The sequence below is a fragment of the Phyllobates terribilis genome, unplaced genomic scaffold (assembly GCF_046119375.1).
Source record: "Phyllobates terribilis strain yellow unplaced genomic scaffold, ASM4611937v1 Scaffold_9__5_contigs__length_417890890, whole genome shotgun sequence".
Lineage (NCBI taxonomy): Eukaryota > Metazoa > Chordata > Amphibia > Anura > Dendrobatidae > Phyllobates > Phyllobates terribilis.
This window is the reverse complement of record NW_027362769.1, coordinates 168,180,402-168,201,955: the sequence shown is the minus strand read 5'-3', so window position 1 is coordinate 168,201,955 and position 21,554 is coordinate 168,180,402. Positions and strand designations below refer to the sequence as shown.

Below are 21,554 nucleotides of genomic sequence, written 5' to 3'. Positions count from 1 at the left end.
TCTTCAGGAGCTCTGCTCCACAAGTGGGGCCTAGTAATAGAGGCCCAGGAGGGGAGCAGAGGAGGAAGGCTCCGTTTTAAAGAAAGGATCCCAGGGGGTACGGTGAGTGCAGGACGGCACCCGTACGCTCCGAATCTGCCAGGTGTCAGAGGGATCAGGCTGCAAGAAGGGACCGGTCCCTGACCCAGCCGTGTTACTCCAGGTCACGGCTGGAAAAACCGGAGGCTTCTGCACTTCCATGGTGCAGTCGCCACAGTCTCACCCTAGTCACCGTGAAGGGCATCAAGCAGGTCCGAGAACTCCAGGTTGCCCAGAGGGACTTCAGAGCACCCGATCGGAACGGTGTGTGGGAAGCGCAGGGCAGGAGGGAGAAGACCCAGCGTGAGAAGTCGGTCTAGTAAGGAACATAAAGAAAGCGGGGTTTCGTCAAGCGCTCCTGATATATTTGAGAAAGTGCTGAACCCCTGGTCTGGTGGAAGCAGTGTGACGCGGGAGTCTGACACCCGTACAGTGTACCTGAGAACCTTGAACAAGAACTGTGAGTAAAACTTGGATGACTGCACTGCACTGCCTCTGTCAGTTATTTCTGCTGCGCCATCTCTCCTGCACCACAAGTCCCAGCATCACCACCATCTGCACTTACACTGCCCTGGGGGCCCGCTCCGCCTGTGGGGAGCAGAAACATCCCAGCTGCCATCCCATCACCCCCCGGAGGTCTGCAGCAGCGCCGGTAACCATCACCGGAAACCACAGGTGGCGTCACGAGACAAACTGTACACTAAAACCCCTTTTTTAAAGAGAGACCCAGAGTACGGGCCCGGGAGCCGACTAACGTGACCTCCTAAACAAGGTAAAAGGCCCAGGTACCGAGTCCCCTATATTCCCCCTGGGTGACACAATGGCTAAAATGGAGAATGTGAAGGAACATGAAGAAGGGAGGGGTTAGATACATCACAGCCACATCACAGGGAGACAGGGAGAGAGAAGGGAAAAAAAGGAAGCAAACAATACTGCATAGCAATGACACCACATTATATAGGAACTAAATGAAGCGCAATACAGTCCATAAATTCCCAAATCATGGGACATAACACTCCCCGTCTGAAATCTTTAGATTTCACAATGATACATTTTGACGTGATGTCTTCTGAGGATGTCACAGTAAACCTGAAAGACAAAAGAAATACATATAGCATATAGCAATAACAGTTGTAGTCCAATTTTAAGTTGGTGGTGTGAAGTCCACAACAGCAGGATAATCCGAGTGCAATTGGAAACCCATCTTCGGATTGGGAAAGCCGCAATGTGCAAACACTTCCACCAACCCAACAATTCACTGGTGAAAGTTCCAATGTCCCAACACAGCTAGAGGTATATGGTGGTAAGCTCTCCGCCATAAGCTGTGTCCAGTAGCAATGTTCTTCATGTGATTCCTTCTCTCATGAAGAATTTGATGGTATAAGTCAGGTGAATACCAGCCTGTACAACCGATGACCAGCTCGAGAGGCGTTCAGAGTGATGAGGCCTCCGCTTCAACTTTGGTATCATGGATATGCAGCGTGTAGAGATGGCTGGTCTAACCTGTCCGTCAGCGACTGGTTCGGCAAGTTCAAATGTGCTGCCAGCATTGACAGAATAAGGGTCCTCAGAAACAAAATTTGGGGACGACAGCCAGGTGTTGTCACAAAGGCTAGATGCAGCCATGAGTCCTGTTTCTGGGTATGTTGGATGCAAGTCAGTGGAGATGCGGTGCCACTGTTTAGGAGCAACTTCTGCAACCTCCACCACTAGTACAGCAGCACAAAGACCAAGTCTTAGTGCAGTGTGACCAGGCCTTGAAGCTAATTTGGCCCTGTCCAGGACAAATCCACAATGTACTTTATCGACGGCTTCTGAGGTGTTAAGGTAGGCTACTGCAGCTATGACCTCTGTAGATGCGTTGGAGAAAATGTGGACTTCTCTTCTTGTGGCGGCTGAAAGAAACTTTAAGGCCGTACAAGATAGGAATGAGATGGGATGTTCTAGGATCTTCGGAGACATCTTCCATGTCTCCCACCTTTGTGGTTTCTAGGACAATAGTGGAGTGTTCCAATCTGTGTTCTCAGTTGTCAACTGTCTCAACAATATCTTACCTTGAATGGTGATGGGTGCTGTAAACCCGAGAGGATCGTAGAAGCAGTTCACAACTGGTAAGATGCCTCGTTTGATGAAGGGTTTAATGCAGACTGACTGCACTGACAACTGGAATGAGAACGTGTCCAGTTTAATGTCCCAATGCAGACCAAGGCTGCATACATAGAAGGAATGTCAGAATCCAGACCGAGATCCTTTAAGCTCATTGTACGGTCCTCAGATGGAAATGCCTTCATGATGATGATGGAGATGATCTTGTGAGGCCTGAGGTTCGCTGCCAACAATGTTTCCTGCGTTCTAGAGAGAGGATTAATTGCTTCTTTACTTATGGGTAGAGATTTAAGCACATCATCTACATAGAAGTTCTTCTCCACAGATAGATGAGCATCAGATCCATACTCCCTCTCACCTCCCTGGGCCATCCGTCTTGGTCCACAGATTGCCACAGCAGGTGAGGGGCTGTTCCCGAAGACATGTACCTTTGTCTGGTAGTCTATGATCTCATTATGGATGTCATTGTCCTTGTACCTTAGGAACCTGAGGTAGTTTCCTCAGTCTTCTCTTGCAGGTACCAGTCTGTTGTCTTCACTTGTAAAATTAAACAATGTTGACCTGAGGTTGTCATCACAGGAGGGGAACGTGTTCATGCAGACAGGGGTTTCTTGCTGTCACTCACTGTTACTCAGCTTCTCTTTCACCCAGTAATGATGTGGGCATGGCTGAAAGTAAGTGCTGCAACCATTTGGCAAGACATGAGTCTTAAATGAGAAGATCCTTGTAAGTCTCTTCATCCTTTCCATGCAGACATCACCTATGATAACCCAGCCTAGATCAAAGCGTTGAGCAGATGGAGCTTCATGTGGCCCATTGATTTGCGGATGTACCTTATGTAGCCGCAATATGTCTCTGCCAAGCAGAATTAGGATATTTGCGCTGTTGTCAAGAGCTGGTATCTTGTTGGCTATAGCCTTTAGATGGGGGTGACAAAGAGCAGCCTCTGGAGATGGAATCTCCTCTCTTTGGGATGGTATCTACTTGCACTCGACTAAAGTGGGTAGAGGCATCTTCACATTGTTCTCATGAGAAAATACTATGAGACCATTGGCTCTTCTCCCAGAAACCTCTGTAACACCACTATAGGTGCCCAGAGTGTAGGGGTGAGTGTTTCCCTTTAAGTCAAATAGATCAAAGAGTTTTGATCGTCCAGAACCGCGTACATCTTTACGGTTTTCTCTGGTTAACCCTTAGGATGCACGTTCACCAGACATATCTTGGCACAGGACTTGTCACAAAGGTCTTCCGCGCAGACTTCTGTATATAAAGAAGATATTGTGGTAGGACTTGCCGCTTGCTCTGCATCCTCCCAGCCATGCCTTGTGGTGCGAGAAGGCATAAGCGGTGCCGAGTCAGGTTGGGATGGATGGAGCGCTTGTACGTGGTCCTCACTGTCGCACTTAAAACACTTAGTAGAGATTTTACAGTCTTTAGCACAGTGTTCAGTAGAAGCATAACATCTGTAACATACCCCAAACTTCTTTAGAAGCTCCTTGCGTTCCTGGAGGTGTTTCTTTCTGAAGCCGATGCACTTCTTTAGGGGATGTGGCATCTTATGAATGGGACACATACGATTAGGATTTTTGACCTTTTCACATACCTCGCTCTTGTCTGGAGCTGGTGAAGATGTGGGAGGAACATCAGTCTTCTTCGCTGACACTGGACTGCTGCGGTTTGTTGCTTAAACGTGGACTTTCATACTTGGGAGGGGATGAACCAGGGCCACTGGGTTCTCCATAGAGAAAGCATGGGTCAGTCTTCACTCTGCAATATTTTCAATAAACTCGCAGAAGTAGGAAAATGGAGGAAAGGAGACTTGGTTTTCCCTTTTGTACTTTGATTCACGTGTGGCCCACCTATCTTGGATGTTGGATGGTAGTTTAGAAACTATTGTGATTACCCCACGAGCAATGTCCAGGCAGGTGTGGGTCTGCTTTGGCCAGCTGAAGCTCTAACAGGAGGTCACTGAGCTCTTGGAATTTTAGACTGTCCTTATGTTACACGCACGCCGCTAGGTTCAGATAGGGGCGAGACAGGTTACATGAATTCTTTGTAATCCTGGGGGAACCGTTACTCAGGGCGACCATAGACCATGTGCTGCAGCTTCTCTCAGGCACACAGGGGTATTGACCCTCAGGCACAGACACGTAGGTTGTTTTACTTGCTGACCAGACACACTTGACAAGAGTCCTCATAAACGGTAGAACAGTAGCATTTAATAAGAAGCCGCACAGCCAGTGCAAGTTAAGTCTTATGAGCTACAGGCTCCAGTGACAAACAGTACAGTTTCCTTAGCAGCACAGCAGTTGACAGTCTTCCCAGTAGTACAGGACAGCACAGTTCTAATGCAAAGGCACATTAATGAACACAGCATTCTTTACAGCACAGTGAGATGGAGGAGGGGGAGGGTTTGCTGAAGGGAGATGATCCCTGTGACACCATTTCTTCCAGTCCTTATCTTTCTGCCTGACAATACTCTGCACTGCTAGTTCAGGAACTCTACCTGTCCTGTGCTTAGCTTCACTCCTGACTTGAATCCTTTTTACTTGCAGGGGCACTTCTGTGAGATACAGAACACACATTACCTTTCTCTTTGGCTCCAGCCAGAGAATAAACAACTTCCCCACAATCCCCTTGGGGCTGTGCTAAAACACTCCCCTTCTCCTGTGACTGTGTTAACCCCTCTAGTTGCTGGATGCTTCTGGAGCACAACACTTCCTGTCTCTTGTGCTTGTGTTACTTCTAATAGTTGCTGAATGCTTTTAAAGCAACAGCACTACTTCTGCAGGTCACACTTGCTGGATATTTTTGGAAAATCCTCTAGACGCTTGAACAGGGCATTTTCTATGGCCTCAGGACTACCAAAGCTATGTTCTAGTCTCTCCCATGCAGCAGTGAGACCAGCCATTGGATTACTGATGTTGACAGATTTAAGTCTCTTGACCCATTCTGTGGATTGTGGCCCAAGCCACCTGATCAGCAGGTCTAGCTCTTCAGCAGCGGTGATGCTGAGGTCACTAATTGCTGTTTTAAAGGCACATTTCCAACCTCTGTAGTATTCAGGTTGAACATCAAACCTTGTAAGACCGGTCTTAGTTCACGGCGAATCATGTACCTTGCAAAGGCAGACATGTCAGTATTCTCTCATTTTGGCAAGACAGTTGCTGGCTGGGTAGCATTGTTCATACAGCCTGTGGTGTTTTGACCTAGGAATGCAGGAAAGTATGGTGCAGCGTAAGCATTCAGTCCAGTAACTGGCTTAATGTGCATAGTTTCTACCACACATGGAGCTGTAACTCTGTGGTTGACCGGAATGTGACGACTTGCCTGCATATTGGCCTGCTCGTGTGCTTCTGTGTACAGGGTTTGGTGAGGTGCAGGGGCCTGATACGTTCTGGTGCACAAAGGAGGTTCAGGATGAAGAGTTGACAGCGTGTTGAACTAACCTTGAATGCAGGATGCTGATAAATGCTCTGTGTCACGTTGCTTAAGAGGAAAGTCTGTGGCATCAGGAATGATTGCTAGAATCAGAGGTGCACTATTTTGGCTTTGTACATAGTCTCTTGTATACTTAAGAGGGTCTTCAGTATCAAAATCACTTAAACTGATGCTGTCTCTTTGGCTCCCACTGATAGCTTGGTCCAGGACCTTTAACTTTGCCATGGCTGTGGTGTGTTCACATTCCCTCTTTAGGGCCTCTATTTCTGCCTTTTTGCGTGCTGTGCTGGCTTCCATTTCTGACGTCTTGCGTGCTGCATTGGCTGTTCCACTTCCATTTCTGCCTTATGGCGTGCTGCGCTGGCTTCCATTTCTGCCTTTTGGCATGCTGCTTCGACTGCCTCTACTTACATCTCAGTTTTCCTTTGTGCAAAAGCAGCTTGTACCTTAGTAGCCTCGGCTTCAGCACATGCTCTTATAAGCTGTTTGCTGAAAGTTGAAGACTTTGACGAGCGTGACTTAGATGATCGCTTTGACTGCCTGGCTGAGCCAGAAATGCAAGATGACATCTCAGCTGTTTATGCAATTCTTGCCTTTAATATCACCACACTATGCAATCTCTCTCATAGTTAAGTTGTCGGAAAGCATGCAGCTCCTTACAGGAGACAGATGTATTAAGTTTTTGTACAACTGTGACATATTCATCTGTTCTTTTGAGATACAGTTGATAATCTAAACACAGTTGTGCAAGGGCTCCCTCTGGTGGTAGTTTGAGGGAAGCAGGCTGAGAGAGGCTGTTAATGTGACTCAGCAGTTTTTGCCGTAAGTCTGCTATAACACAAGAAAGTTCATGTTTAATGGTTTCAAAGTTCTCTCTAACTTTCCATGTAGGTTTTGTAGGATGTTTAGCCTTCTCACTGGACGGTGGATCAAGCTCTATACATTCTTCATCTAACAGTGGGACTGGCAGAGACTGTATAATCTTCCCCTCAGCCATATTGATTCACAGGGAGAAGGAACACTGGATGATCTCTTATATGCTGAGAGAAGATGCTCTGATGACTGTTCTGTAGCTTTATAGAAGCTGTGGCTGGCTTTACAGATGAATCTGGGAAAGTCTTTTTACTATTCTGTCCTCATTGCTGTGCTGCAAGTATAGGACGCTGTGAGATACTGTCTCCAGACTGCCTCCTCACCTTACTTACAAGCATAGGCGGATTATAATGAGGGCAATCTGGGCTACCACCCAGGGCCCATGAATTGCTCCCATTATAATGAGCATTTTTTTCGGTCACAGCCGCGCTGGCCGAAGGTTTAGATGATCACTGCTGGTCCGCTGCGGGCCCGCAGCTGTAGGCAGTTTGAATCATGCTGTGTCACCCCGCCCTGCCAGTGCCACTCGACGCTCCCATTTTGCCGCCGCAGTTGTCTATTCACTAGCACGGGCGTGCAGTTTAAATGCTGTTGGGGCCGCCCTGCCTGACGTCATGTGGCAGGGCGGTCCCAACATCATTTAAATTGTCCGTCCATGATAGTGAATAATATATACAGCCGCGCGGCCAGATGGGAGCGGCTGCGTGATGCAGGCTTCCAGCGTGTCCGTGAGTGACTGGCTGCTGTTGGGACCTCCCTGTCTGATGTCATGTGGTAGATCGGTCCCAACATCATTTAAATTTCCCGCCGGCGCAACTGCAAATACAGAGCTGCCTGATGCAGGCGGCCAGCATGTCTGTGAGTGGCTGGCTGCTGTTGGGACCGCCCTGCCTGACGTCATGTGGCAGGGCGGTCCCAACATCATTTAAATTTCCCGCAGGCGCGACAGCAAATACAGGGCTGCCTGATGCAGGCGGTCAGCGTGTCTGTGAGTGGCTGACTGCTGTTGGGACCGCCCTGCCTGACGTCATATGGCAGGGCGGTCCCAACATCATTTAAATTTCCCGCCGGCGCTAGTGCATATACAGGGCATACACGATGCAGTCAGCGTGTCTGTGAGTGGCTGCTTTGAACTTTGGGACCGCCCTGCCACATGACGTCAAGCAGGGCAGTACCAAAGTTGAAAGCAGCCACTCAGACACGCTGCATCACGCAGCCGCTCCCATCCGGCCAGCTGCAGATCCACCGGGGAGGGCAGTTTGAATGATGCTGGGACCGCCCTGCCACATGACGTCAGGCAGGGCCCAGCATACCCAGGGGCGCGGGTCTATTTAAAAGTTCATGAAATGGCTGACATGAGCCAGTGTCATTCAGCCCTGCAGCATCTGCTGAAGAGGAGCCGCCACCCACGCACAGTGACCCACAGTTTGTCTGCAGCCTGCCTGGTCCCCTGCTGAGCCCTGCTGCTTCAGTCTCAAAGTGTGTATTCTTTCTAAAAAGTATGTTTTTTGTATATCTATTATTATTATTTATTATTATGGCGCTTTACATGTGAAAAAGGGGTATAATACAAGAACAATTACAATAATCTTGAACACAATGTGACAGCGACTGGTACAGGAGGAGCGAGGACCCTGCCCGCGAGGGCTCACAATCTACAAGGGATGGGTGAGGATACAGTAGATGAGGGTATAGCTGGTCGTGCAGCGGTATGGTGGAGTGGTGGTTACTGCAGGTTGTAGGCTTGTCGGAAGAGGTGGGTCTTCAGGTTCCTTTTGAAGGTTTCCACGGTAGGCGAGAGTCTGATACGTTGGGGTAGAGAGTTCCAGAGTAGGGGGGGAAGCACGGGAGAAATCTTCTATGCGATTGTGGGAGGAGGAGATAAGAGGGGAGCAGAGAAGGAGATCTTGTGAGGATCGGAGGTTGCGTGTGGGTATGTAACGGGAGACTAGGTCAGAGATAAATGGAGGAGACAGGTTGTGAATGGCTTTGTTTGCCATGGTTAGGGTTTTGAACTGGAGTCTCTGAGCAATGGGGAGCCAGTGAAGAGATTGACAGAGAGGAGAGGCCGGGGAATAGCGGGGGGGACAGGTTGATTAGTCGAGCAGCAGAGTTTAGGATAGATTGGAGGGGTGCGAGAGTATTAGAGGGGAGGCCACAGAGCAGGAGGTTGCAGTAGTCAAGGCGGGAGATGATGAGGGTGTGCACTAGTGTTTTTGCAGATTCATGGTTGAGGAATGTGCGGATGCGGGAGATATTTTTGAGTTGGAGTCGGCAGGAAGTGGAAAGGGCTTGGATATGTGGTTTGAAGGAGAGTTCAGAGTCCAGGGTTACCCCAAGGCAGCGAGCTTGAGGGACTGGGGAGAGTGGGCAGCCATTGACGTTGATAGAGAGGTTAGTTGAGGGGCTTGAATGAGATGGCGGGAAGATGATGAATTCTGTTTTGTCCATGTTAAGTTTTAGAAATCTGGCAGAGAAGAAGGATGAAATAGCAGACAGGCATTGTGGGATTTTGAATAATGAATGATGGTCCCCTGCAGTTTTATACAGAGTGCTTGCTGGCTGGCTTCTAGTGTTCCTGCCACTTGCCACAGACAAACATTAGCTAATATCATCGTCTGTCTCAGACAGTGTCTGTGGACTGTAGTCTGTGGCAATGGAACAGGGTGGGCAGCCAGCAGCACTTTGTATGAAAGGGCAGAGGATCAGTTGGTCTGTTCAATACTATGGGTTAAAGTTTTTTTTTAACTGAAGGTAAATTTTAGATTAATGGATGTTTTTTTAGGTTAGTCTCACTCGGCAGCTATTTTATTCAATAATAATGTTTCAGGTATATGGTGACCCCTGACCCGTCACAAGGGGGGGGGGGGGCACGCATTCTCAACTGCCCGGGGCCCTGGCTATCCTTAATCCACCCCTGCTTACAAGGGTGATGTTCATAGATAGCTTTAACTCAGCTGCAGGCAGGCACGTTGTGAAGATTCAGAAGAAGCCATTTTTTTTTTTTTTTTAAGGAAATCCTGTTGTAGTACATCCCGCAGTAGGTAAAAAGACTTCTCAGAGACAGGCTGAGAGCACATGAGCTTCTATCATGGCTAAAATGGAGAATGTGAAGGAACATGAAGGGAGGTGTTAGATGCATCACAGCCCCATCAGTGGGAGACAGGGAGAGAGAAGGGAAAAACTTGTAAGGAAGCAAACATTACTGCATAGCAATGCAACAATATATAGAAACTAAATGAAGCGCAATACAGTCCATTAGTTCCGAAAATCATGGGACATAACACATTGGCCTAGTATCCCGGGACAGTGGATCATCAGACACAAGACTCTCCACAGGAGTCCCCTTAGCTGGCCTGGGAACCTCAAGATAATTGTCCAGGACCTGGGGGCACATTCTGTTTGCAGAAGAAGTTAGGACTCCAGTCTAGGACGTAGGGAGAATTAAGCTCCAGCTATACTGTCTTTGGTGAGGAAGATTCTCTAGGGCTAGAGAACAAAGCAACAGATGCTTCACCTAAATTGGGAACCGTGGCTGATGTTGTATCAAGTGCCTGTGGGAAAGATGGCAACCCATCGGGCCTTATTCATTATACCTGCCTGTAAATATTGTCAGTTACCAAGTAAAGTTCCAGTTATTGTTGAACTTTGAGTCCTCTGATTTCATTGCTGCCCTTGTTCCAGAAGAGGAATGCCTGGAGTCAGAAGAGACCGGCTGGTCAGAAGTAAATGGAAACACCACATACTGCATCACACCAGAGGGAGGACACACTTTGTCTGTAGGGTGCCAAAGCGAGCATCAGCTACAGCTCGCCCACGACTACCTCGCTTGGGCACCTTACAATAATTTCCCTAGGAGTCTTCATTCTCAATTGTTCTTTTAGATCATTAACCCACAAGTGCATGGACCTTGGTGACCGAAGTCGCAGCTATGTTGGTTTTTATAATGGCTGCCAGGTTCATTTTTGAAGGCCATCCACCTTCCTATCTATAGGCTTTTTTAGAGACGAGTCTTCAAATGGGATTGAAGTCTTTTTAGCTACTTTGGCCACAGGGACGTCAATCTTAGGAATTTCTTCCCAGGGTTTAATGTCCACTAGTTCAAAAGTCAGACGGATCCCAAAGTCACATGGAATTACCAGCCTTTACTCCACATCCTCCCACTCCTGAATGCTCATGGCTCAGACGTGGTTGTTTACGGGAAAAACTCTACTCCCCAGATATTGGGCCCTGAACATCTCATCCTGGATGGAATGATATTCCTGAGCCTCATGGTGCTGTATGGTGTTTCTGATCGGTCTGAGGAGCTCATCCGTATCCTCTAACAGTTATCTTTTCCCTTCCCCTTGTTGTTCCAACCCTCACACAGGGATAAGAAAAACACTAAAAAGGGGTGGAGGGTGGGGGAAGTGGGGCTTTTAACCTCTGTTTTTTTCCTGTCCCTGAAAGGATAAGAAGGATGTCCTCCATGCTGCTGTCAGGGGGACATCCTGGGAAAAAAAAAAAAAAAAAAAAAAAAAAAAAAAAAAGAAGGTTGTCTAGTACTTTAAAATATGCCAGTGTTTTAATGCTAAATAGAAGCTTCTTTCTAATTATCTCCTGGTGCTGTTCCCGCCTGGGAGCGGCGCTATTGGTGCCGCTCACAGGCAGCACGTGACCCCCCTCTGAAATCAAGTGAGGCGTGACTCAGCTGGGGTCCCGGCGTCACACCCAGCATCCACCGCGCGCTTCTTTCCCAGTGAATGAGGAGAGGCAGAGCTCACGGTGGATGTTTGGTGTGGTGCGTGGTCAGCGATAGAGTCAGGAGGTAATTAGAAAAAAAGCTTCTATTTGGCATATTTTTAAGTGTGTTTTAAGGTTAAAGTACTGGACAACCCCTTTAAGAGGGTGGGTGAGAGCAAATGATGAATTGAAGGTGGGGCGAGCAAATGCTGGTTAATTAATTGAGGGCCGGGAGAAAAGTCAATGAATAAGGGGTGAGATGATATGACATAATGAATTGAAGTGAAGGGAGCCATGTAAATATGATGGATCAGAGGGAGTGGGGGTGTTGAGAATAACAGTGTGACCGGCGTTGAATGGGGGTGGGGGGGGTGTAGAGTACAGATGCAATTAACTTATAATTATTGGGTGGGAAAGTGTGGCTATTTATAGTTAGTGGGGGGCACAGTGTTATGAATTGTATTTATGTGGAATGGTGGGTTGCATAATAACTAATATTAATGGTAGGTGTACTTCTGTATAGTGTAGAAGTTGGGGGAAAGGTGCGGAGTGTGTTCTGGAAGCGGTGCTCTAGATGACTCATTGTCTGCAGAGACAAGTCCTGGCTGGAAGAAGTGATGGTGGTGTATACTGGAAGAAGGGAGGGGGCGAAGAAGATGAAGGACTTCTACTAGAGACACCAGTGAGCTACCTGTACACTGACACTAGCTACTATGTACAGAGCTCCTGTGTATGGTGTCACTGCATAACCCGTACACCGACTACTGTAAACTAGTTACAGAGCTTGTGTATAATGGCACATATGGTAATATTAGAGATATATATATATATATATATATATATATATATATATATATATATATATATATATATATATATATATATATATATATATATATATATATATCTAAAAATTCTCTTTTGACCAAAACAAAAGCTGATGGGCATGTATGCGATATGGTATTTGCTGGGAACTGTTAATGTGTCATTAGTGAGGAGGTGGTGCAGGAGGGGAGTTTCCGAAGAGTGGGCGGTGGGACTGGAAGGTTTGAAAGGAGGTGAAGCCTCAAAAGGGACTTGAAATGTTCCAGTATGGAGCCCTGAAATTCCTGGTGACAACCGTGAGGTTCGGACACAGGTACTACTACAGAAGTGGGCCATAGCACAAGAAAGTTATATATGTGGAGTCCAAGTTTTTTATGCAGTGTTTAAACAAAAAGTATATTGAAAAGTCTGTGCATGAAAGAGATGATGATTTTTGATACCAAAATCTGTGTCTCCTGCCTACTGTATATAAACTTTAATTAGGGTATTATGTATGACAAATCATACCCCATCTATCGCATAAGCTGGGGCTTCCTATATTATTTTATAATAGAGAACTGAGTGAAGAATACTGGAGTCAAACTGTAACACACCCATGGGAACCAGTTTCACTTCTGTTAAGGAAGTAGGGGACGGGGGAGAAGAAGAAACGTGCAGCTCTTACAGAAACAAGATTAGGGACAGTGCAGATATCAGATTAGATGAGGATATTCCTTGGAAACTGCTGCAACTTTAGTACCTGTTCCAAAACAATAGGAAGGCACTGGGTAAGCGAGAGACGCTTGAGGCTCCTGGATCCCAATATTAAATCTATAATAGGTCCATACCAAGTGGCAGCAGACCATGCATTATGCTATATGGATTGCCAAGTGGGGCCGATTACACTTTATGGATGTACAAATTGCCTCTTCAGAGAAAAAGGAGGACTTGTACTCTATAGCGCCACCTATTGGAAGCAGCAATCCCACAAGTCACAATCGACCCTTTAACGAGTCGTGCAATATGACTTAGGATAATAGCCAAATCAGAATCTCAATTTGCAGACACGGTGTTTCGGGCTGTTGGCCCTCGTCAGTTCAAAGTATGAGATCTGACTTTGCTAGATGAGAGGCTCTGGACTGAGGTCTAAGGGGTAAGATTTCTCCTTGTGGAGAGGGACACCGGCTCTGGCATGCCAAGGTAAGGAGGCTTATTTGCCATTTATTTTAGAGCACTTTATGGATTGGTATTCGAGGGCCATTATACAGTGTGAAGGATTGTGTGAGGTCCATCATACTCTTGGAAAGTAAGCGAGTCATTATCCTGATGGAGGGCATTATACTGTGTATGGAGGAATCATGGTTTGTGGGGCACTTTTGTTATAACACATTATGGGTGCAAGGAGAGTGAAGTCTAGAGGCTTCAATAGGAATTGAAAGGGCTGAAAAGTTGTGAAATATGCCCATGAGACCCAGCTGAATATTAATGCCATAGACTGAATCTGCAAAGCTCCACAGGGGAGGAGAGCGAGCTGTTCTGTGTCAGCATCCAGTGTCTATTTAGAGGGTCAGCATGTGAGGGGACGTGTACTCCATTTTCTATGGATTTTATTATATTGGAGTATGAGAAAAGGAAGCAATACAAAGTGTTGTACCTTGCAATCTCCTATGAAAACTGCCCCCACCTGGAGGGACACTTTCCAGTTTTTGTGCAGTGTGATTAGAATGATGGGAGGCCCCTCTGATTAAACATTTAGATGCGGCAAAATCCAAGTTTGCCACCAATGCCCAAGAGGAATATTACCCTTGTACTTGGCTTTAGCAGTACTAAAATTTCCTTGTACGAGAACAGTAAAACAAGAAATGAAGATCCAAATATTAACGGTTTATTAATTTATTAGTTGACAGCACTCATTGTAATGGAAGCAGAGCTTCTTACAGTGCAGGCACCCACCAATAGCTGACCATTCTTATTCAGCAAAAGCTCAGGAAGCTGTTGCCCGGTTGATAACTAATGCTTAGCAGGGGGTAGTGGAATATCAGTTGGGGGGTCTGGTTTAGCTGATATTTTCATATCACGGCAGTGCAGCACAGGCTCTTTACCCAGGCCAAGCTGGTAGGACCAGACGTATATTTTCTTATGAGGTTGCAGAGTCACAGCAATGGTCTCCTCAATCTCAGTAGCTTCACTCCATGTCTCTTTCTCTGTGTTGACACTGGATCCACCATATTCAGCAGTCAGGGAGAACTGACTCTTGGTAATTAAAGCAGTCAAATCACCAGTTTCTGCTGAGACTGTAGCCGACACATTCCAGTTGTGCTCTATACTAGACATCTTCTCCTTTTCATACCCAATCTTCTTGGTGATGCTCTTCTTCCACTCAACCGGAGTTCCCGAATCATTGCTGATGGTCTTGATGCATGACCATTCACCGTAAGCCGACCCCTTGGAAACACCTAAACCCCCTGGAAGAAAGGGGATGACGCTGGGATGGAAGGAGAAAGTCTGCGAATTGTCATCAATGTTGAAGTTAGTGCTTTTAACATATTGGATCCCCCACTTGTCATGAGGCTTCACAAAGTAATAGAAATCAGCAACACCAAAGTAGTAAAGTCCATCCCTACAGTTGGGGTGCAGGGGATGTTCTATGCTGTCTGTATCCTCAGATAGGTTCTTGGTTTTACGGTAGACGCTGCGGCCCTGATAGATGATATAGAAATAACCAAAAGCAGTCAAGTAGTGGTCTCCTTTTTGGCAGTTGCGATGTAAGGGATAGACAATGGAGTCTTCATCTGTGGTCATGTTTTTCACACGACGATATTGACTTCCCTTGATTATATAGAACAGACCATCTTTATGAGCCAAGTAGTGATCTCCCCCTCTACAAGAAGGATGCAAGCTGAAGACCTCCAGATTATCTCCACTGTGGAAGTTGGTCGATCTCATGTAGCAAGCAAGATCTGAGCGGACAATGTAATAATGTATGTCCACACCACAGAGGTCCACCCCCTTGGTCAGGTTCTTTGGGAGAATCTTTCCACTCATAATTGTGATCCTGAAAGAAAATGAATAAGACGTTGAAAACAAAACAGTACAATATGGCCCTAGATCATTCAAGAGTAACAAAGAGTCACAAAATGTTGTCATTATCACACCAGTCTGCCAAAGGGGGATGGAGCTGGGACAGGGTGTGGAAACACCTGCATGTGTAATTCATATTCAGTTGTAGCGTATCTTATGTCTAACTGGAGTAAGATTCCTGGTGCATGGAGGGGCACTCCACTTGTAGGTTGCACCTGATTATGTTTTGAGTGCCTCGTATGTGGCACCCCTGGGGGTCCGATCGCCACAGGGATACTGCATCTCTTTAATGGGGTGTGGTGTCTCCCCTTTGAGGTAAGGATGGTGCAATTGACAGGACCCCACCTCTACATCCAACACTACGCTTCTCCCACCTGTAGGGGGGCTAATAGGCACCAGTGTGCTGCCCCATCCAGGATAAGTGGAGATGGGGGAACCAAAAGATAGGGGGGGGGGGGAACCATGTAGTGGGTGAGGGTGGAGGATGCACATGTAGGTTATACTTAAGAATTCTTATTTAATAAACAGCTATCTTGGGCTTATGGTCTTTTGATTGTGATCTTAATCACTGAACGTGGCTTTCTTTGTGAACCTGCAGTTGATGGGGACACTGTCCTCAGCTCTTGCCCGCTCCTCGACTCAAGGCCAGAGTACAACGGCTGTCTCTACCTGGTCAAGGTCCCTACCCAAGAAAGCCTGGAGCTGAGGAGACTAGCTCCACCGCAAAAGGATCCCAGGGGGATGCAGACGGAGCAGTATACGCCATCTGTCCTCACTGCTCTGGCCTAGTCAGAGGGATTCCTGCTGCAAGAGGGGTACTGGCCCCCGACATCTGACTTTGTTACTCTATGTCTCAGTCGGAGAAGCCCGGAGGCCCAGTGGATCCCACCGGGTAACGGAGCGGAGTCGCCACCTGTACCCTTGTTCTGTGCATAGTTCAGAGGGAGACCCAGCCTTTCTTCACACACGGATAGGAGAGGACTCAACGTGAAGTCTAGGAACAGTCTGGTGCGGGGTCCTGACTAAAGCACCTGAATTACTCAGGTTGTTGGACCCCTGGTCCTGGTGGCTGCAGAGCACTATGAGGAGCAGGGAGAAGCCTTGCAGCTGCATGCTCCGTGAGTAAAAAACCCCCTGGAAGTCTACCCCTATGGCCTCCAGTCTCTTTATTTCTGCACCGCACTAGAACTCCTCCACTATGACTCCCTCTCTGCCCTGAGGCCCTGCTCCGCCTGTGGGGAGTAGCATTAACTACAGCTGCCATTACATCCCACCTCAGAGGACTGCCGCAGCGCTGGTGGCCATCACCAGGTACCACAGGTGACGTAGTCGATAGCAACCACTCAACTCTGATAGCCCATTACTTCTATGTGACAGCCCTGGGCACAGAACGGGTCCTGGCCATGACTGCCTCCCCAACATCTGACCCGGCTCCGAGTACCCCATTTCCCAGGGAGGGCTGTGAGCGTCACACCTACTCCACCAGGCTCCTTCATTAAGAGTGGCGAGTACAGTCTTAGTGAATCAGGGTGCAAAAAAGGTTTGCCTTTTTAGAGGTTCAGAATTTGATGGACAAATTTGCCAATCACGATCTATGGTTACAAGCTTCAGACAGTGTTCACCGTCAATCCAGAATTTTTTACTTTGTGAACAGCCTCAGGGGAGTGCTGGATTCTGGGAATTTATGTACAGTCTGAACAATTCCTATTACAGTGGTGGCCAAAAGTATTGGCACCCCTGCAATTCTGTCAGATAATACTCAGTTTCTTCCTGAAAATGATTGCAATCACAAATTTTGGTATTATCTTCATTTAATTTGTCTTCAATGAAAATACACAAAAAGAATTGTCCTAAAGCCAAATTGGAGGTTGCTTTGCTGCCTCTGGCACTGGACTGCTTGACCGTGTGCATGGCATTATGAAGTCTGAAGACTACCAAATTTTGCAGCCTAATGTAGGGCCCAGTGTGAGAGCTGGGTCTCCCTCAGAGGTCATGGGTCTCCCAGCAGGACAATGACCCCAAACACTTCCAAAAGCACTATAAAATGGTTTTAGAGAAAGCACTGGAGACTTCTAAGGTGGCCAGCAATGAGTCCAGACCTGAATCCCATAGAACACCTGTGGAAAGATCTCAAAATGGCAGTTTGGAGAAGGCACCCTTCAAATATCAGGGACCTGGAGCAGTTTGCCAAAGAAGAATGGTCTACAATTCCAGCAGAGCATTGTAAGAAACTCATTGATGGTTACCGGAAGCGGGTGTTCGCAGTTATTTTGGCCAAAGGTTGTGCAACCAAGTATTAGGCTGTGGGTGCCAATACTTTTGTCTGACCCATTTTTTGGAGTTGTGTGAAACGATCAATGATTTGATTTTTGCTTCATTCTCTTTTATGTTTTTTCCTTGCAAGCAAATTAAATGAAGAGAATAATACCAAAGAATTTGTGATTGCAATAATTTTCAGGAAGAAACAGTATTATCTGACAGAATTGCAGGGGTGCCAATACTTTTGGCCACCACTGTATATTCACCATCTCTGTGCCCAATATGTCTTAATGGCTTCACCTCTGGAAGAACTAAGGTTTTTCATCCTGATATTTACCTGGTGGTGAAGGCGGACACCTTAATTATAGATCACCTAATGCACCAGATTTCCTTCCTCTGGCCGTATCTACCACAACTTAACTGCTCCAAATACAATGCCATTTCTATCTGTCCAATCGGCAGTTACAGACAAGACTCCATCTTTGGTCTCATCATCCAAAGCTCTGAGAACATTACTGATAAGTGACCACCAGGTCCACACCCTGGATCACCAGTAGGTGTCTGCACCATCAGTCCATGAGGCCACTCCAGCTTCATCTGACTTCACTAGATAGAGAAAATGTATGGGGGTTGCTGCAATCATTTCATTAATATCCTTCTACTATTCTATTCATAAAAGCAACATTCAGGTGGTTCTGTGACCTAGAGATGAGAAAACAGAAAATCTAATTTATGGAGACCATGGTGCTGAACCAGCCCCGGGATCCCCTAAAATGACCTGCATCTCTTGAGTCACCAGTTTTAAACCTTCTTCCTGACATAGTACATACAGTGTCAGGTCCACATGACTAGAGCCATATTACACAGCCAGCATCTGTCTCCAACAGCTGGGACCAAATCTGACCACCAATTATATGATGCAGTCAGTATCTGCCAGCAGCATTTAATGGGGGAAGAACATGATCGCAATAGAGTCTTATCCAGGTTAAGTGAGAAATAAAGCCAGACGCTTGCTCACCTTGGAGGGTTCTGAAAGTCACAACCCCCATGTCAGCTGAAGGAGTTGGCTGCTGCAGATCCAAAGAAAAAAGATACCAAACATAACTGGAGAATGTCGAGTTAGACCTGCGCTACCAGTGGTGTAGAATGCAACAAGAAAGTGTGGGAAGTTTAAATGGATGAATAAAAAAGGAAAAGGAGAAAAGAAAGGGGGGGGGGCGCAGATCTAAGTGTAGTATTTTAATAATATCGAATTAGAATTAAAGATTGCTCTCACCTTTGTGGTGTCTTGTTATCCAGCATGTAACCCTGTCTTTAGGGAGTGGAGTAGTCGTCTGGATCTGCTGGCCTGCAGCTCAAAAACAGGTAAAACGAGCTCCCTTGCAGGAGACTCGTCAGAAAGTACAAGAAAGTTTCCAGTTATGCAAAAAATAAACTGGATTATTCCTGAAAGATTTGGAGTAAGTAATGAATCACCTGGAAGCGCTCCCTGACAAACTGGAAACTCTTTCTTGGGAAGTTTAAATGCAATTTTTATAACAACCACCTTCTATGGTTTATCCTGAGGAAGAAGCGAGTATATGTCAAAACGCATTGATGTAATAAAAACAGTATTTAAGCTTCCCATGTTCTCTTACTGCAACCTAAACCACTGGCACCCAGCCACCTGTTTGATTTAAGGTGGTCAATTTAAAGCTAGCCAGAAATTATAGGAGACTGTCACACCAGGTGCAAGTGCAACACAGAGGGGAGAGGGAGCCCAGACACTAGGGAAATGGAGACCTCCTAGTCTGGTCTAGCATCACCCTGTCTCTACTAACTACCCTACATAGCCTCCTTAGCTATCGCCATTCATGTGCCTCACCCTACGAACAGAAGGAGATGAGCACTAGTCAACCTCCACTAAACCTCTAAAGACAACAGGGGAAGATGGCTTAGCTTTAGATGAACTCCAAATGTGCACACAGCCTCAAGCTCCAGAGAGGATGAGGTACTACTCCTGCTAAGCCTCACGAGTAGAAATGAATATAACCAGCAACGCCCTCTCAGACACACCAGGTGTAACATACACACACACACACACACACACACACACACACGGGAGCAAATTAGCAAGAGGTAGTCCTAAATATAGCCTCCTATCTAATCAACTGTCTACCATGTCAAACGTGGAGATCTCCTGCAACCCACTGCAGGGCGACTGACCTCTAACAGAGGGTAAGCTAGTGCCCCATTCTTCTTGACTGTCTTGGAATTTATGGGTAGTTAGAAATCCTGATCTGAACCCCCCTCACCATGTGATAAATTTTCCATGACTGTCTACTGAAGATCCCTGTACATGACTGCACTGTTGTAAAGTCTTAATGTAAAGATGTCAGAGGAGACCTCAATTTTCTCTATATAAAGCAATATAGAGTAGGAGTCATCAGACACCACCTTTTAAGAACGAAAAAGCCTTGGTCAAGTTTTCATATTTGGTTGGCATTTTAATTGACAGCAGATTGGTGGAGATCCCGAGACCCCTGAACAGTGTGCAGCTCAGTAGACAGGAGAGCATGGCTTCAGTATTCTATGGGATCTGTGCTCTCCTTTCTGCTGAGCTGTTCCAAGGTCAAGAGCATATGTGTCAAACTCTGGCTCGTGGGCCAAATCTGGCCCGCTGGGTAGTTATTGTTGGCCCCTGACACGAGAACAACCACCCCTATGTGGGGCCCATCATTCTGCATGGAGAACTATGGCAACCCCCCCCCCATAGTTCTCCATACTGGTTGGCCCATGACTTTGTCCAAGTTTTTCATTTTGGCCCTCTGTGTTTAATTTTGACATCCCTGGTCTAGAGTGATCTGTGGCGGTCTCAGGACCCCCGATCTGCTTGCAGCTATAAAATCTGCTTGTTAATTGCAGGAAAAAAAAATCTACACTGATTTGCTGCAGATAAGGGAGTTTTCTACAGAGAACATGGAGGTTGTAAGTTCACATTCTGATCAGGTGTAGAAGTCACATCACAGGGAAATGCTACATTAGGTCCCCAACATGTTGTAGTGCTGGGCAGCAGCCACAACGCCACTCCAATAAGCAATCCATGTGCCCTATAGCAGCCACAGTGCCTCACAAAACCATCAGCAGCTCTGGACCACCCAACAGCACCAAGAAACCTAGACCAAATGGGGGAAAACACTGAAAACTCAGTAGATCAGCATGTAGTATTCAGATGTGTGGGCCAGGACTTTTCTAGAAGTATGGTGAATCGATCGCATGTAAGGGGGAAGACCGGGGTGTAAGTACTTTCAGAGCAAGGGATCCGGAACTGCCGGGGCCATGCCTCTAGTTGCAGGGGGAAGAAAGACTGAGCACAAGAGTCAGGTGACTGGGAAGCTGGGGGCGTGTCCAGAGTAAGAGCTGGGAGGTCAGGTTACAGAGAGACTGGTGACATGGGTAGAGAGAGGAAGAGACTAGGACATTTGCACAGGAAAGCGGAGCTGGGTCCTGCTCAGTAGAGCAGTGTGAGAGGGTCCAGGCTCCTGGCTCCAGGACTGGGAGAAAGAGCTGAGTGAAGTGGACCGAAGGAGTCAAGCCGACTAGAGAAGAGACGCAGGGTCGGTGGAGCCGGGCACATAAGGTGCCGTGTTATGAACTAGGGGCTCAGCGGGTAAAACCAGAGACCGCCCTCTGCCGCCAGAAGACGGAGCATTGTTTGGGCGGGGAAGCCTGAAGAAATCGACACCGACCCCAGATGGCAACTGCCTTGTGGAGGAAGAGAGTCAGCTAAGTGTAAAAACTGTCGTTTACAACCGGTTCAACTCTGCTATATCTAGTTGAACTGTGAGTTCTAGACTTTTACCTGCTACTTTCCTTGTTTTCCCCCTGATACTCCCTGCATGGAGATAAACAGGGGAAGTTTATAATAGGGTTTATTAACCCTGTATTGGCTGCTCTGTGTCACTGCATCTAAAGTACCCGTGTTACACGCACACAACAGAACTAAGTTTGTTTTAATACTTCAAGAATATAAGAGAGTCTGGGCACAGAGAGACTACACATCAAGTACAGGCACTCATGGGATTATAGACAGTCATTTAAATAAACCCTTCCCTTTATCACCACCCAGCCCTCTTGCTTCAGAGCTTGAGAAGGTAGAGAGGAAAACCAGCAGGTGGGAAGGGGCATTTAAATAATTGGCCACAATATGG

The 21,554-nt window shown here is 46.8% G+C and overlaps 1 protein-coding gene across 2 annotated transcripts; it reads right to left on the bottom strand.

Moving 5' to 3' along the window:
* Positions 1-13,901: 13,901 nt before the first annotated feature.
* LOC141160894 (uncharacterized) lies at positions 13,902-18,774 on the bottom strand. 2 transcript variants are annotated; one of them, XM_073645699.1, is made up of 2 exons: positions 18,641-18,774; positions 13,902-15,079 (listed from the first exon to the last, which is right to left on the bottom strand). In XM_073645699.1, exons 1-2 carry the CDS (start codon positions 18,664-18,666, stop codon positions 14,035-14,037), a joined length of 1,071 nt encoding a protein of 356 aa, XP_073501800.1. In that variant the 5' UTR covers positions 18,667-18,774; the 3' UTR covers positions 13,902-14,034. The 2 variants fall into 2 exon arrangements, with proteins under 2 accessions (XP_073501800.1, XP_073501802.1); XM_073645701.1 differs by lacking the exon at positions 18,641-18,774 and adding an exon at positions 18,383-18,531.
* Positions 18,775-21,554: the final 2,780 nt, after the last annotated feature.

Bases quoted from the DNA above. Each gene is read 5' to 3' on its own strand.
- LOC141160894 (XM_073645699.1), bottom strand. From the start codon at position 18,666: ATGCTGGATAACAAGACACCACAAAG. The intron at 15,080-18,640 runs GTGAGAGCAATC...ATTTTCTTTCAG, and splicing joins GATAACAAGACACCACAAAG to GATCACAATTATGAGTGGAA.